General features: G+C 39.0%; 1 protein-coding gene across 6 annotated transcripts in view; it reads right to left on the bottom strand.

The window, feature by feature from the left end:
* The window catches only part of supt3h (SPT3 homolog, SAGA and STAGA complex component), a 495,649-nt gene that overhangs the window by 132,268 nt on the left and 344,593 nt on the right, over positions 1-18,788 (bottom strand). For all 6 annotated transcript variants that reach the window (XM_069886703.1, XM_069886702.1, XM_069886701.1 and 3 more), the window contains one exon: positions 5,694-5,780. In XM_069886703.1, the coding sequence (XP_069742804.1) occupies positions 5,694-5,780 (87 nt within the window). The remainder of the gene's footprint in view (positions 1-5,693; positions 5,781-18,788) is intronic.

Genomic DNA, 18,788 nt, shown 5'->3' on the forward strand with positions numbered 1-18,788 from the left:
ACTGAGTGTCCGTAGATTTGCCTCCAGCTCTTCTGCAGCCTCCGCAGCCACCCAGAGTCCAGTCCAAACCTTTGGCAGTCCAAACTCCAGATCCGAATCTCTGACAGATTCAGCGACCCTTTTGCGCTCTCAGGACCTCCTCGTATCCCAGTTCCAATACCTGGTACCCCTCCGGCTAGTTCGAGCCAGTCTCCAGCAGTCCCCAGTCCAGAGTGTCTCCTGACAACAATCTCCAGCACCCTGCAACTTCCGTGGGTTCCTCGCCTCAAGTCACTAGCAGCCCGCCACAGACCCCATCTCACTGGTCCACCTCCTTGGTCACAGTCCCGTGGGTCATTTCTTCTGCATCTCCTTCTCAGATGGGGGTTGATCTTCTCATTTTCTGGCATCCTGATCCAGCCCTCCACTTCCCTGGAGTCTGCAGCCCCTCGTGGCTGCTCCCATTTAATAGGTGCCACCATCTTGGGCACAGATCCTGAGGTCACGGGATCTCAAATAAAAACCACCGTCGGTTTCCTCAAAGGGCCGTTCAAAACCCATGCGGAGCTGATGGCAGTCGACTGGGTGGCTGGATCCCGCAGGAGCGCTGCATCTCCATTCTGCTCCCTCATTCCCCGCGGGTCTGCTCCAGAGGCAGCGCTGCCACTACACAGGCCCGGCACCACCACCTTCTTTGAGTTTTAGAAAAAATACAGGAGTGGAATGACTCTGATTATCTGAATTCCTTGTTGAATAGTGAACATTGTAATGTGCTAAGTCAGAAAATGATGCGGTAATTCTTGAGTTTACATTGAGTTTTGTTGGGCAGAATGGAAATGGGTTTGAGAAATTAAGAGTCAAGGAAAGGTTTCAAATCCTTAAAAATTTTTTTTGATGAAATGGGATCAGAGTCGACTGAAAAAGATATTGATCTTAATACAATTTACCCTACCTACTAAAGTTATAGGTAGGGTGTTCCACTTATTCAAATTATCAATAATTTTATTAAGTAATGGTAAGTTATTCAAATCCTTATCCATTCGAATACCTAAATATTTAATTCCAACATCTGGCCACCTAAATTGAGAGGCATTTCTACACTGAGTATAGTTTCCCCCAACTAAGGGCATGATTTCATTTTTATCCCAATTAATCTTATACCCAAATACTTGACCATCCCCTTTTAATCTTGCATTTAATTGACAGAGAATTTGTAGGATCTGTCAAATAATCCAAACAAATTTATTTTATGTTCCTCTTGATTAACCTTTATACCCTTAATCTTAGGATCTTGTCTTACTAGCTCCGCTAGAGGTTCTATTGCTAAAATAAACAAAGCTGGCAATAAAGAACATCCCTGCCAACTCGATCTAGTCAGTTGAAAAAGAGTAGTCACCACCTTTGCACAAGGACTTTTATATAAGGCTTTAACCCATTTTATAAATGGCAGCCCTAAACCAAACTTTTTCCAATACTTTAAACAAAAAATCTCATTCTGGCCTATCAAATGCCTTCACTGCATCCAAAGCCAGTGCCATCGTTAAACTTTTCTGGGCTAAATGAATTAGACTAATCAGTCTAGCAACATTACCAGCAGATTTTTGCTTTTTAGCAAAGACTGATTGATCCATATGAATTAAATCTGCTAAGTATTTAGCTAATCCATTAAAAGTTTAACAACAATTTTATAATATACATTCAAATAAGATGTTGGTCTATAAGACACTGGCTTTAACAGGCCTCTATCTTTCTTAGATGTCAACATGATGCTCTCTCACATTTTATCATTACCTTCCCTTTTTCAGAATTCTATCTCCCCCAGACAAAACTTTTGAAATTAACTGGCTTTTACCTCCACCACTTTTTCAGATGGCACTGTATTCAATCTCTTTAGTTCTCCATCCAGTCTCATCATTCCACTGCTTCACTCCAATTTAACACTTAGCTCTAATCTTTCCCTATCATCAATCTGATCAATATGTAATATGTTTCTCTTTTACCCCCAAAGTCTGGCATAGAGATTGCTTAAAGTGGAATGCGAGTTTAGGGGGCAGTTTGAAAACAACTGCTGTTGATGTATTCAATAGTGGGGAGGGATTTTTCCTGAAATGACCTGGGCTGTGTCCACTACCTTTTGGAGGGCTTTACACACAAGGGCACTGGTGCTTCCATACCAGACTGTGATGCAGCCGGTCAGCACATTTTCCACCATGCCACTGTAGAAATTTGCCAGGGTTTCTGATGTCATACCAAACCTCTGCAAACTCCTGAAGAAGTAGAGGCACTGTTGTGCTTTATTCACAATGCCATTGGTGTGTTTAGTCCAGGAAAGATCCTTCAAGATAGTGATTTTCTTTTTTGTTCTCTCTGTATTGCACAGTCAGTTTGTTTAATTTGTTATCTGTTTACAGTTCTTTTATTTGTTTACATGTTTATAGTATGTACAGTTTATTTTTGCACTACTAATTTGAGGTAATTCTGTCATACCTGCAGGATAAAGAAATCTCAGGGTTGTATGTGATGTCATTTATGTACTCTGACAATAAATCTGAAATCTGAGAAGGAATTGCTTCAATTCTATTCAATTCAACCACAAACAAATTTTGCTCATATTTACAGATGAGATTCCTAAATGTCAAACTCCCCTGATATGTGGTGAACTACTGTGCTCTGTAGACGAAGATTGCTCTGAATAGACAGAAGAAAATAAAACATTAAACCATTAAGTAAAGTGATTTCTGTTAATCCTCACACAGATGTACTGTACTGGACAAATACCATAAATAATTTCCAGTACAAGTCATCCAATAAACATGTTATTGCATTGAAATCATCTGTAACACTAGGAACATCGGATTGAGTCCTAGACTAAGCCAGAGGCCACCATTTCTTCTTGGGGTCTCGCTCAGTTACATCCTTCAATCTATTAGAAGTCAAGGTGAGTCAAATATTGTATATACTTGTATAATTATTGATACCGTGTAATAGTTGACCTCACCTTTTTTGGCCCAAAAATCACATTTCCGTATGTGGTTGCCCACTCATCCGAGTTCCCAACGCTTCATTTGTCCCAGCCACCCAGGTGAGCTCCTGAATATATACTCATCACCTAATCCTGGCCATTCAAGCTCCCGATGCCTTGAATGATGCAGGTGCTTACCATGGTCAAAAGTATGACCCGTGTAAAAAGTTGAACCGCTCAAACTTGTCCCGAAAAATTGGTCAAAAAAAATTTGACGATTACATGAGTATATACAATACTTGATAAGTTCAGAAGACAGATTACCTGTGGATACAAGCATTGGGAGATCTGTCTCCTAGTCACATGGTGGGGATTAGCAGAGGGGCACATTCACCAGCAAGCAAGTAACCAAAAGGTCCATGGCTCAGCAATTGTTGAAAGACTGTTGTCTGCCCATTTGATGACCAGTAATGGCGTTACATAAAACCAGCCTTGGCAGCATCTTCCTGAATGTGGATTGGATGATCTGGATTTGGATCTTCCTTTTGAGCAACCTCTTCCAAAGCACATTGCAAACATGAGATTCCTATCAACTCTTCTTGATTATTCTTTTCCTGTTTCATTCCATCCCATCACTTGTTTCCCCTGCATCAAGCAGTTATGCATCAGCTTCCAACTCTTTTAAAGTCGTAACCCTCACAGTAAAAAACACAGCTGTTCGCAGAGACATTAAACTGTGCCTATCAGTAGTAATATAGAACAACATCTGGCAGAAGAGAGACTAAATATGCATGGTTTCAGATGTGCAACAAATTTGAGGACAATTTTTCCTTAAGGTAGCAAACACATTACATTGAACTGACAATGCTTTTATCCATAGAGACATTGGGAAATATTTCATGGATAAAATGCTCTGCCCACATTTACCCTCCCCTTTAACTATTTTTTTGTAGTTGAATTGGAAACATATTAGATTATATCTGAACATTTCCAATTCAAAACCACTCAGTTCTGAACAGTGATAATTTGTATTTCTCAAATGCTGCCGGGGTTGGCTCAGTTTCATATCAAGATATTTTAATTCAAAAAATAATACACCATTAAAAATTTTTTTTTTTGGAAAATCCTTTCACAGCAAATATTCACTAAATCAATACATTTGAACAATTTTATATATAGCTTCTTCATTTTTGATGGTGCCATCAAAAGCTATTGGTAGCATTCCACTCAGATGACAATTCTATTCTGTGTGTGCCTAAACAGTAATGTTTAGGAGGCTATGTTCAGGAGAAGCCATCCCAGCTGACCACTAGATAGAAAAACTAAAGGTGCAAATGGTGAAATCTTGAGCAAACAAAGAATTGCCAAAGGAACTCAGCAGGATAAACAGGATTCAAGGGTAGAAATGATCAGTCAACGTTTCAGATCTGAACCCTTCATCATGACTGAGATAGAATAGGTGAAATTATATACATAAAGGGTGAACAAAGTTAGGGAAATGGCCCAGAGATGCCAGAGTACAGGACTGAAGGTGTGGGAGGGGCAGAGACAGGTAGAGGGAGAACCCATTAAGGGGGAGGGGGTGGAAGAATGTTAAAGAGAGTGAAAAAAATAAGTAAAACAGTAGGTAAAGAGATGGAAACAGTGGAATCAGATGGGGTTGAGGCTACCCAAAATTAGAAAAATCAGTGATCACGCTGTTGGGTTTACGGCTGTCCAAGAGAAATATGATGTGTTCTTCAAGTTTACGTTTAGCCTTGGCTGACAATGGATGAGGCCTAGGACAGTCATGTCACTGTCAGAATGACTTGGGGAGCTAAAATAGTTGGTTACAGGAAGCCCAAGTTCAAATCGACAAACAGAACATCAGCATCTGGTGAAAGTAACATCTGCTTTCACAGTTTCCATCATGTCTTTACCTACTGCTGTATTTATTTATTTCTCTCTAAATCTCTTTTCCCACCCCTTTCTCAGGGTTTCTCCATCTCTTATACCTTCTGTCCTAAACATGATCACCTCTGGTCCTCTCCCCAAGTTTCTTTCCTCTTTTATATATGTAATTTCACCTATTGTATTCAAGTCTTAATAAAAGGCTCAGACCAGAAATGGTGACCAGGCGTGGATGCTGAGACCTGCTGAGTTCCTCAGGCAATTCTTTATCTTCTCCAGTGAAATGGTGACACGGGCGTGGATGCTGAGACCTGCTGAGTTCCTCAGGCAATTCTTTATCTTCTCCAATTGACCACAACCTTGTTCTACAATACTCACACAATGGGTTACTGCACATCAGCAGGGGAAAGAGGGTTGTTAGAAGCTTTTCTGTTTTACTCATTACTTATTTACAGTTGCTGAGACCAATTATAGGTCACCTCAGGTCACCCAAATAAGAAAGTAACAGGAGTTCAGTTGCCTACCACATTCGATGTTCATTGTACAGTGATAAGCTATTGTGAAAGAAGGCAAAAAACTCAATAAATATGGATTTAAAATGTAATGAACACAAGGCACAGTATTCTAGATGGAATAAAGTTGACACCACTCAGGACTGCCATGAGGAACATATTCTTGCTGGAAGAATGAATAAAATAACCCACACTCATGCATGTTTGTGAACAAAACATCAATATACAATCTCAACACCCCTAAATGACCAAAATTAAATTTTTTTAAAGTATTTAAAAGAATTGCTGCTAATCTGGTTCTATGTGTAACCTGGTTTAATGGAAGTGATCAGTTAAAATGCTTAACGTACCTTGTCTTTCCGCATTAAGAATAAAATATCTTCTGCTGCTATGACTCGAGCTCCTCTGACCTGCGAAATTTCAGCACCCTGGTGCAACTAAAAGAAACAAACAGAAACTTTGGATTATGAGGAAGAAACAATCATAAAACCATGTTCTTGGGAAAGATAATCTGATCATATCAAAGTTTTACTGTGAAAAATTAAAGGAAACCATCAATTATATCACTTTACTTAGCAAGATACCTAACTCTGAAAGGTAGCAACTTGTGCATGGTCACTCAAATGAAACAACTGTTTTAATATCAGCTGCCCATCAAACTCTATCCTGAGTTGGTGGCACAGAAGTTAGTGCTAGCAACCAAAGCTGAGCTTCTAGTCACCAATTAGATTTTTTTAAGGTTAATATACTTGAAAGAAAGATAATTTTACAAAATATTTTACTGGCATTGTCATATTGGGCCAAAAAGAGTACTCATCAGCTCTACATTTTATGAAATTTAAGATGATGTTTATACAAAATCTACAACTCCTCCTCAGTTGTTCACCTGAAAAAGAACATTATTAACTCATCTTGGTTGGTTTCATCCATCCGCAGGTTTGTGAATAGAACATTGTCGGAAAAAAATAAGCAAAATTTACTTTGAAAGAAGTATTTCACTGCATTTGACTTTATTTTATTCAGCAGTAAAAAAAAAAATCAACAACAGAAGTATCTACAAAAGTAAGAGTGGGATATCTTTCTGGCAGATTATGCTGTGCAGGAAATCTGGTCATTGAAGAATAACATTTCTTTAAACCTTCTGGATGTGATATTCCCATAAACCATACTGGTTGTTCTAGGTTCTTTTGTTTGAGGACAGGGTCTGTCATATTTAAAATAACAAGTAAAACACATAAACATTTTCAAGAGGTCCAGAACGTGAAGAAAAATGAAGCAAAGGTAGACATGAAATCTCAACTTGAATTAATGATCTATTACATTTTCAATAAGTATCAAAGCTTACAGCATTTTAGTGTGCTGGTCCATTTTAGTATTTTAACAAAAGGCTTCGTACGTAATTATTCTTCACTGAGTAGAAACGGGTGGCTCCCCCTTTAACAGTGTCATTTCAAAACATTAACTTATATATGAGCTCTTAATTTTTAAGACAGCTATTTGTATTTATTCAAACTATTTCTATTTACATGCCAGGAACAATCTTAAACTTAACAATCCAAATCTTAAAATCCCATTTTCTTGCAAAGGTACATGTTTCAAATTTTTTAACCCCCTCGTGAATGAATAACCTGTTGAATTTGTGAATTCACTCTTCCAAAAGAACATAAACTAGCAGGCTCAGAGGTCAGAATTGGCCTTCATGATGGATTTTTTTCTTAGTCTATAAGCACTTTTTTGTATAACAATACGTTCAGTTGAAAGGTATACAATTTAGTATTTCTGTTTCAATCTAACAATACTTAATTGAGGAGCAAAGTTAGTTCAAAATGGAGGTGGAGCTAGTAGAAGGAAGAACTAGGTAACACACAAATCTGAGATAATGGGGAAGAGTCAAAATGAACAGAAAGTGAGTAATGATAATGAAAACAAACTATAAACAGGAAAACGTGGTTAGAAACTGCAGACTAAGAGGAAATAAACAGTGGCATCAGAGAACATAATACAGTTATATTACAGAAGAAAGACCAGTTAAGAAACAATTCAAATAAAAATGTTTCAGAGAAAGCATTAAAATGAAAATAAATCAGAAAAGAACTGTGTGACCTAAATTAACAATTAAACTACATATAAAGTAAAATAAAATTAAGGAACAATAAGGAACATGTTAGTCAGATGAATGTGGCATAAATTAGCAAAAAAGAGCTAAATGAATAACCACCTCCTAAAATATGGCAGTAAGTGTGTCACTTGTCAGTATAACATAAAGTACTACTTCATGTACATGAAGTATCTATGAAGTGCATGAACATCAATTTTACAAACTTAGACTTTCATTAGTGAGTTTTTTTTGGCTCAGGATCACTCCAGCTAGCATGTGGTTATTTATTTATCCATCAAATATCTTGAATAGTATTTCACAGGTCAAGTACAGTCTGAATATTTACTTCATTGTTACTTTGCAAATACAGAAATCTTCCCTCATCCTTGCTCAGTGTCCTAATCTACAAAGCAAATCACAATATTCCCATGAATGACAATTCTAGCAAAGAGTGCAAAGTACAGGGACCATTGCTTCACCATACTAAATCAAAATGAAGTGTGGGAATGAAGGGAAAGGAGTGATCAGAGACGAAAGGGGCAAGGAGGCAGGAGAGGGTGGGAATGACTTTGGGGGTAAAAGAGTTAGGGAAGGTAAGGAAGCAGAGGAGAAAGGGAAGGACAATGGAGTGGTGCAGGTTTGCGGAGGGAAGACTGTAGGGAGAAGGGATTGGTAGGTGAAGTAAACAAGAGAACTGTGGAATGAAAGAGAAGGGAGAAGCAGGAGGAATGTGAAGAGTTGGATGATGAAGTGGAAGATTTTGCATATAGAAGAGGGTAAAGGAATGAAAGAACAGTTTCATGATAGATGAGGTGAATTTCCAGTTTACAATTGATTTTAAATGTAATATGCTACTAAAGAGTTATTTATGCCATTAACAAAGAATACTATTAATTTAAAGTTTCTTTTAAAGAAACATTGGTTTTAAATCTGGATATGCTCCCAGTTCCCCCCCCCCACCCCAAGAATAAAGAGTTACAATGCAAAGAAAACAGTGTATTCATAAAGAAATCAGAGGAGAAGTTTCTATTATTCAAGGGAAAAATAGAGTAAAGGGAAAATGTAACTGCACTAAACATGAGAAATGACAGACTCAAGATTCAGAACCCTGCACAGATAAGAAACATGGCCAAAATTAACCACACAATAGTGAACTCAAGCCAGCTATTGCAGGAAAGTCAATGAATTGTAAAAGAAGACAACTGCAAAACTTAATAAATGTTCTGATCATTTTCCTTAATATAATATTTTGAAATATACCAGAGAATATTTACTCACTTCTGGCACAATTCTCAACAAGCACTGGGATAAATGATGGCCTTTTTCACATGCGTGAACCTCTGCACTGTGTGAAGGTTGGATCCATTTGCTGATCTCAACAATTTTTGATCCCTAATATTGATTTTTCGGGAACTATGAAATCAAATCTCTATGTGATTCTGCTTCATTTCAATTTTATTTGACATGGCTGCTGTCCTATATTCTTCATGTTTGGTACACTTAGCTCCTACTATCATCTGAGGAGAGGTTTATGTTTTCTTCCTAACTTTCATGATGATCTCTGGATGTCCGGAACTGCTGAGGTCATCTGAAGTGTTGTACCATACTCATTTCAAACACAGTGAGCTCCCACGATTTTATTTTTATGACGTTGGTTAAGGAAGGATAAACTTTGGTGATTACCATGTTCACAATTTTATTTTTGTGACGTTGGTTAAGGAAGGATAAACTTTGGTGATTACCATGTTCTTTGCCAAGGATGCCTTCATGGTAATTTAATGGAGCAGACAATTGCAACAGATCATCACCACATCTGGATCATAAGCCAAAGGTTGACGCTCAAGTCTAAACTTAAAAGGTTCTGGCCCAGAGGAAATTTCCACAAACTGGTTCATGGCTGAAATGGACATTGTTCAAAGCAATCCACAAATAAATTGAACTGATTACATCAGAGCAGGCTATTCAAACTATTATTCTGTGTCACTATTCTATCCTCTACCCTCCACTTGCGATTACCCGATGCACAATTCAAATTATTTGTTTCATTTAATTATTCAATTGAATCTTGAACATCAACATAATTGTTACCTTAACTAAAAATTCTGAAATCAAGCTTCATTCGCTGTGTGATTGAATCTTCAGTTTCCTAACCTCCAGACGACAATCAGTCAGGATTGGTAAGAACATCTCTTCCACAATCTCCATCAGTACGGGAGCACCAGAGGGCTGCATTCCTAGACCCCTGCTCTACTCACTTTACACTGTGTGACTCAGTTCAACAATAACATCATCTATTTAAATGTGGTATTGGAGCTTTTATTGGATAATTATTCAAGAGTAAAATTGAAAAATGGTGGAAGAGTACTAAAATTGAATTGTACAATGCTTAGTGAGGTTTGAATTTTGTTTTAAGATGGTGGTTTATGTGACTAATATGATGATAGATGTGAAGTTAGTTGATATTTGGTGAAGGTTTATCTCTATAGAGTTTTTTTTTTCATCTTTTTTTCTCATGCTACAATTTTTTTTAAAGAATTGATTATTGTTTAAGAATTTTTGATAGACAATGTTACTAACTTTACTAATTTTTTATATTAAGTTTGAATTAAATATATGTTTCATCTTAACTCTGTTAAATATATGCATTTAAGTTTGATTTAAATATGTTTTTAACTCTGATATCTTAGTATTAATTACTTCTCTTTTTGTTAGTATTTTAATCAGTTATGTTTTTGTTTTTTTTGTAAGTGGGTTTTTTTCTCACATATATTATTAGCTTTATTAATTCTTCACTCTCTATTTTGGGGGGAAGGGGGGGTTGGACTAATTTGAGTTGGGTTATTAATATGTAATAATTATTGGGGAGGGTATAGTTTATTTAGATTACTGATATTGTATTGTAATTTTATTATTTTATTCTTATTTTTTTTTAAATGTAATCCTATGTGTTATTCATGTTATAAAATCTTAAATAAAGTTTAAAAAAAAAACAAAAAAAACAATAACATCATCTACAAATTGGCTGACAATACCACGGTAGTGGATTGTAATAAAGGAAGGGGATGAGTCAGCATACAGGATGGCGATTGAAAACTTGGCTGAATGGTGCACCAACAACAACCTTGCCCTCAATGCCACCAAAACTAAGGAGTTGATTGTTGACTTCAGGAAAGGAAAGCCAGAAGTATACAATCCAGTGATCATTGGGGGATCAGAGGGGGAGCAAATTTAAATTCTTGGGAGTCACTACCTCAGAGGATCTTCCCTGGACCCAAAGCATCAATGGCATCATGAAGAAAGCATGTCTGCGCTTCTACTTCCTCAGGAGTTTACAGAGGTTTGGTATGACATCAGAAATACTGGAAAATTTCCACAGAGGTGTGGTAGAAAGTGTGCTGACTGGTTGCATCATGGTCTGGTATGGAAACACCAATGCCCCTGAGCATAAAGCCCTCCAAAATCCTCTCCACTACTGAACACATCCGCAGGAGTGCTGCTGTCGGAGAGCAGAAACAATCATCAAAGACCCCCACCCCCCAGCTCTGTTCTTGCTGCTGCCATCAGGAAAGAAGTATAGGTGCCGCAATACTCGCACCAAACAGCTGCTACCTTGCCACCATCTGACTCTTCAACAACAAACTCAATCAAAGAATCATTTAAGAACTTACTTGTGCACTTTATTTTATTTTTGTTCTCTCTGCATTGCACAGGTTGTTTAGTTTTTTGTTTGTTTATATTTTACGCTATGTACAGTTTTTTTTGCACTGCCTATTAGTGGTAATACAGCCCTGCCTGAAGGAAAATCTCAGGGTTATACAGTATGTGATGTCATGTATGTACTGTGACAAGAAATCTCAAATCTGACCTCTAAAAAGTAAAGTTTAATAATTAGAATCAGAATTTATTGTCATGAACAAGTCACAAAATTTGTTGTTTTGCAGCATCACAGTGCGAACATTCGTATAAACCACTTTACATCAGTAAATAAAAATAGTGCACAAGAAGTCAAAGGCAGTGTCTTTGATTCATTGACCATTCAGGGATCTGAATGCAGCAGGGAAGAAGCTGTCCTTGTGCTGCTAAGTGTTTGTATTCAGTTCCTCTACCTTTTTCCCAATGATAGCAGAGTGAAGAGGGCATGGCCAGGGTGGTGGGGGTCTCAGAGGATAGAGCTGCTTTCTTAAGACACCGCCTCTTGTAGGTGTTATTGATGGGAGATGTCTGGTGCCTGTGATGTTGCATGCCGAGTTAACAACCCTCTGACCCTCTCGAGATTTTTCTTGTCCTGTACCTCCAGCCAGTTTCTGAGAGATTTCAGTGATGTACCAAATCCCCTCAAACACTTTACAAAGTAGAGCCACTGACGAGCATTCTTCATGATTGCATCAATATGTCGGCTCCAGGACAGATCATCAGAGATACTGACGCCCAGCAATTTGAAGTTCTTGACCCTCTCCACTACTGAGCCCTCTATGAGGACTGGATTATGTTCTTCCGACTTCCTCCTGAAGTCCACAATCATCTCCTTGGTTTATTTAGTACTTATTTTTATGTTTTATTTTATTTTATTAAAAGCAGTGAGTTAATCATTTTTGGGCATATTTGCTAAGAGTATCTTACCATTGCGAGTGATGCACCAACTCTATCAATGACAGGCAAAGTTCACAAAGGAATCTCTGGAAATGGCCAATTGATGCAAGGGAGAAAGTTGGGGAAATCTATAACCAGGATGTCTATCAGACATCATTTTTCAGATTTTGAAAAATACCTGAGTGGTTCTCTCGAATGGAAGAGAAGGTGGAATTCATCTCCTAAATCTTGTTCTTCAGGAAGAATCACCTCTATTTAGAACTGAGCAAACATTGGAAATTTTATGGGATGGGAATTTAGGAATTACCAAAGCAGGGGTCCACAATGCTAGACTAACTCTTAACCTGATGGCTTTGTTTAAGGCAAATGAAAGGTTTGCAAAGTATACCTACATTTCATCTAATCGCCAGCATGCTCTTGTGCTAGTTACAACAGGAATGTGCTGGAAGGGGTCTGGACGTTGAGTCTATACACGTCCAAGATAACTACTGTATCCTTGAAATAGATATTAGATCAAGCTTAATGCTTATTTGCTTCAAATATAAAGGCTAATCGTCAGCTGAGTACATTGAAGTAATTTAATAATTATCCATTAAATATTTTAGGATTATAATATCTTAAAGCATTCAGCACAATTTAAACTCATTTTTCATGTACTTAAATGTGCCTTTTATTAAATAATTTGAAAATGCATGCAAATCAGCATGTATTTTTTCAAACCACAGTTTCCTTTCCGGTGGTTTCCGACATGGATCAAAATCAAAACTAAATTATATAGCAATACAGGACGTGATTTGACTCTGCCGATGAATGTGTGATTGTTTCAATACCAGCTTGCAGCATGTTAGATTTGAATTTGAATGTATGCTTCCTTCAAAAAAATAGTCAATCTCCTTTGTAAACTGCAACCCAAACAGAAAATGGATCTTTAAAGCAAATACTACGGATGCTGGAAATTTAAATTAAAAACAGAAATTGCTTGATACACTCAACAGGGTGGGCAACTTCTGCAGAGCACAATTAACTCTTTAGGTCATTGACCTATCATCAAGTTAATAATTAACGTTGGACAGTGAAGCGAATTTTTTAACTGGACAACAAGACAAATTTTGTACATTTGGTCACTTGAAAAAAGCAATTAAGCTCACTGTCATATGGCTCTAAATTGAGGCTGTAGCACATGAAACTAGAAGCCTTCTAATCACTTTCTTTTTGTCCCTGCCCTTTGGGTGGTGGTCTGCATTTCTTATCTTATATTTATAATGGCATAGAAGGTGGCTATTTGGCCCATTGAATCCATGCCAGTTCTCTTGAGGCCAATTGCACTAGACCAATTTCCCTGCATATCTCCCAACTTATCCCGTCTCATACACGACAAATCAACTATTTTTGATTTTTGTTATCATTAACATATAAAAGGACAGTATTCAGTAGCCAATTAATTCACCAGCACTGATTTGGACAGTGGATAGAAAGAAGAGTCCCCAGGGGACACCCTTGTGTCTGTGAAGTGGAAGTACATTCTCTGCACACCCAACACTCAAGATCGTGAATGAAACTGGGACCCTATAGCTGGCAGGTGACAGTGGTACTAAAGTGTACTTTGAATATTAACTTTTTAACAATTGTCAATAATGAAAGATGTTTAATTTTGAGAAACCTATGCCCAGACTTTCACCTGAAACAATGCAACACAATAATGTTTCAATTTAATCAATTCTTTGCTAATGGTAGCATTAAGTAAATGTTCAAATATCAAGAAATGGGCATGGGGAAGCAAGCATTTTTGACTGGATCATTATGAAGAATCTGGTGAACACGGTGAAGAAGCAGCAAACGAGTAAAAGACCTGGACATGAAAATGAAGATGTAATGGTGAAGGTAAGCTAGAAGATGGGAGTGAGCAGACAGTGAGTAAAATGACTAAGGTGGAGCTTTAACAAAGCAAAAACAAGCAAATAGTCATGGTGGTGGAAAATGATGTAATATTTCTTTTCTGATCTTTAGTGCCACATGGACAGCGACCAATAATTGACTCTATTTGGTCTGATGCATCACTTAATTAATAATGGAATAACATAGTTCACAGCAAATCTATACACACATTTCTCCCTTTTATACCTACTATTACTTCCTTTTTACCTTCTTAAAGGATCTGACCCAAAACATTGACTAACCATTTCTACCAGTCAATGATGACTGATGGGCTGAGGTTTTCCAGCAGCTCATCATTTGCTCAAGATTCCAGCCTCTGCAGATTTTGTTTCTTCATTGTAGATTTATATTGTTTTTCTATTGAGTTTATTAATCTCAAATATTATTGGCTGTAGCCAGCAATGCAAGATGCATAAATATTTTTTAAACAAAACATGTAATGCTGACAACAATTCAACATTACTACAAGATAAGATTTCCTGACAGTTTTTCTTTCCTATTGCAGAAAAATGAAGCAGGAGCGAAGTTCACAATAGCAGTGCATCCTCTAGAGAGGGGGGAGTGCAATTCATTAAAATGATTTCTATTGTTGACTTTATGGATATCAAATGCTTATGGTGATATCATCATATTAAATGCTCCTTCTCAGAGTTCATTTCTTTCTTGTGCAGTCTTCTGAGGATGTAAGCATAGAGTTCATATTTTCTTCAAATATTTTCTTCTAGAAAATCGGGCCTAGTCCTTTGGTTCTTTCAAATATCCAAGAGTTGGAATGATGTCAACCAGTCGAGGAACAAGAAGAATACAAAAAGGTTGAATACTGACTGCCACATTCATAGCCATTAGCTCAAACACTGGCATTGCATGGAGCTTTGAACCTGGCCCCGGGATGCAGTAAGTTACTAAGCGCAGGGGAGCAGCAACCAAGGCTGGTTAACTTAGCTGCCAGCTCACCAGATGTGCTACAAACTCTGCCAGAAGACTGAAAACCTGAAGGAAGCAATGGAAAAGCTGGTATCTAATGACCAATGTTGCAGCTTCCAGCACAGCATATCCTTCTAACTTCCGTGGTGGATATCCAGATGGTTGTGATACTTTATCCCAGCATGAATGTCGATTACAATGTGCAGAGAGGCATGTGGACTCCCTCTACACTGTTGGTCCTGCCTTCCAATAGAATTCTAGCTGTTCTAAGATGCTAACTCAGGGGATGGCAATAGCCCAAAAAGAATGAAATGACTGTCCTCTCCAATGTACGATATTCCTGCCCCATCCCACTGGTGATCACATTCAACCAAATGACCACTCCCAACAGCATGGAAATGATGCAGTCTGAAGCTGGCCCCTTTGATGTTCACAAGATATAGGAGCAGAAGTTATCACACTTGGTCATATGCAGTCTCCTCTGATGACTGAGCAGTTGCACTTGGTTAGTTGAGTAGCTGGAAAAACTGTAGTGGAATGTAATTCTGTTAAATTCATAATTTGACATATGATTGCATAGTCTTACAGCAATTGGTATAGAATTTCCAAAGGGGAACAAAGATATATTTGTTGTAGTCCTCTGATAAAAGTGGGTCCATAATGCTGTTGGGCAAGAGTTAGACCCATTGAAAGTAAAGGAGCAGCAATATACCTCTAATGTCAAGATGGTGCGCAACTTGGAAGGGAACCTGCAGGTGATGGTGTTCCTGTATTCCTGCTGCACTTGTCCTTTTTAATGGCAGATGTCACAGAGATGAGAAGAGGTATGAGAGTGGGGGTGGCCAAACTGGTGCAATGTAAGAGCCACAAACAATAAACTTCAGATGTCTGTGAGCCGCAAGACATGAAAAATTATTACATTCACATTTTTACTCTTACATGCATATTTTGTTACAAAAATTATATATTAAGAAATACATATACATACTAATATTTATTTATGCATGTAGTTTTTAAACTGCCAATATCTATGTTTTAATAATCAAAAAGTACATATATACATACCAAATATTTGCATTATAGGGGAATCAAGGGTTATGGGGGAAAAGCAGAGCTGGGTCCACAGCAAGATCAGATATGACCTCACTGAATGTGGAAGCAGACTCTACGGGACCGAAAGATGACTCCTGTGAGAAACAGAAGTACCTTCACAGATTTCGCTCAAGACAAAAATTGAGAACAAAGAACATTTATTGTACAACAGTGCAAAGTTGGGTGCTTCCCCTTACCATGGGAATACACACACATACTGGGGCTCACCCAACTTTTATACAGTTCATTTCAGTGTAGAGGTACCCTCCCCCCCCAACATTCTTCTGCCTCCTAGATTGGTTTGGCATTTGGTAATTCTGTCTGCCTACGTGTAGTTTCTGTAAACTTCTAAGACCATGGGGTATCCTGTCTGGGTCCCATCATGTCATTGTCCTTATTCACGAATCTGCTTTTGTCCTTATTCACACATCTCAACCCCCAGGACTTACTAATTCTATATGCAGAACTTGCTAGTTCTTTCTATCACTATAAGACCTTTCTTCTATTGTACTTTCGTAACCCTTCCTCACACTCTTATCGGAATTCATCCCTATTCAGCACTTACTTAACTTCCTCTAGTCTAGTCTATTATTCTTTATTTTATTCATACTAACTTTACTTCCTATAATCTATTATCTCTCACAACTCCTTTGCACTGCCTGGTGCCGACTCTCCATCCGGTGGGACCAGGGCTTGCCCATGGCCACTGACAGGACTTACACTGCTCCTGCCAGCTCCAGCTCTATTCTGGCTGGTGCCTAGATAAGCTCCTCATTGGGAACCCCCTCTAGCCTTTCCTCCCGGTCACTGACATCTTGCTTCCCCGTCAGAATGCCTGGACAGACACTCCGCCTCTGAGGCAGAACATGCTTCATCGGCGCTCTTCTGGCCCAGCCCCAGCTTCCTGACTTCAGAAACCACTCCCTGCAGAGGACTCTCAGCTTTGCCTGACTCACCTATTGCACACCCTATGCAGGTGGTGCTCTGCTGTGGTGTGGCCCAGCCCGAGTGAGAAGAACCTAACTCCAGTGTGAGAGATGAGTAAAACTAATATGAAAATATGTGAGATGAAGAAAGCTAGTATGGATATATGTGTAATGAATAAAGCCAGGATAAGGGTAGATAATAGAATGTAGTTACAGAATTAGCAAGTTCTGCATAAGCCCTGAGGGTTGGGAAGGTGTGAATAAGGACAAAGGCAGGTGAATAAGGACAATGACATGATGGGATACAGACAGGATACCCCCTGGTCCTCCAAGTTCACAGAAACAGCACGTAGGCAGACAGGATTGCCTAATGCCAAACTTATCCAGGAGGCAGAAGAATGTTAGGGGAGGGGGAGGGTACCTCTACACTGAAATGAACTGTATAAAAGTTGGGTGAGCCCCAGTATGTGTGTGTATTCCCAGGGTAAGGGGAAGCACCCAACTTTGCATTGTTGTATAATAAATGTTCTTTGTTCTCAATTTTTGTCTCGAGCAAATTCTGTGAAGGCACATCTGTTTCTCACAAATGGGGGCACGTCCGGGATCCCACTCCCTCCACTGAGAAGAGTGCCCGACGACGAGGGTAGGTGCACCCCAGCTGATTCAGCTGGACTCACGGACGACGGGTGACTGCTCAGTGGATGAAGCGAGTGATATCCGAGAAGAGGCATTGAGAACAAATGACGGGAGGACGTTAAGGAAGCGCGCTAGGAATAGCTAATGGATCCCGGTAAGAGGAATTTTACTTACCTGTTAGTATGGGAGGTGTGAGTAGCAAGGGAAATAGTCCTAAGGAAGGACGGGACTATCAGATAACTAAGCAAAGTCCGTTAGGATTAATGCTATTTGATTGGGGTGTGGGGAGAACCCGCGGGAAAGACAAACAGACCATGATCAGGTATTGCTGTCTGGAATGGGTTAAAACCCAATAAAAGGGAATTCGGTATATTGGCCAAAGTTCGGATCAGATGAGGACTGGATGTGTCAGGCATTGAACATCTATCATAATCAAAGAGATAATATTGAGAGCAGAGAATATGCAGCCTGCTGGCTCAGTGGATCGGTTGATCAACTGATTTTGAATGAAAAGGAATGTAAGGACAAGAAGGATGAGGAACCTTTTGTCCCTGAAACACAAGGATGGGATGTGTTACATTCCCTTCCTCCACCTTATGCTCCTCCTATGCCGGCTCCTATCTTTCCCTTCTCTCCTGTGCTCTACCCTTCTTCACCTTCCCCTCCTCCCCCACAGCTAAAGAAAGGAGAAGAAAGTAGGAGTGGTATGATGACCTGTTCACAAAGTACTAGACTACCACCTCAATTGACAAGAGAGGGAGGAGACTTTGATTCAAAACAGTGTGAGACCTTCCGGGAGGGAAGGGCAGAACCCTTTGATTCATTTCCCGGAGAGCAGGAATCTAGACATTATAAAGGAGAGGATAAGCCAGAAATTAACTAGATGAGACCTTTACGGGAAGTTCCCATGGGAGGGGGTCTCGGTTTCGTAAATGTGCCCCGACTAGTACGGAGGTGCGTAATTTTAAGAGAGAATGCCCAATAAACAGAAAGGAAAGGCTAAGATTTTGATGCAGGCAGTCAAGGAAGTCGTGGAGGGACAGCAAGGAAAGGGTAGGGGCTGTGTGCCAGCTCCTGGACATTGGGAGGAGCTCCGGGAGTGGGAGAGTATAGACCAGAGCAGGGGCAAGGGTAGAGGGGTATTCCAGGGACGATGACCGTTCCTGGGACCTCGTGGTAATCCCGGTAGGAATTGGGAAACAGGATCATTAGTTTGCTACCATTGTAAAAAGGAGGGACATTTT

The sequence above is a fragment of the Narcine bancroftii genome, chromosome 6, assembly GCF_036971445.1.
Source record: "Narcine bancroftii isolate sNarBan1 chromosome 6, sNarBan1.hap1, whole genome shotgun sequence".
Classification (NCBI taxonomy): Eukaryota; Metazoa; Chordata; class Chondrichthyes; order Torpediniformes; family Narcinidae; genus Narcine; species Narcine bancroftii.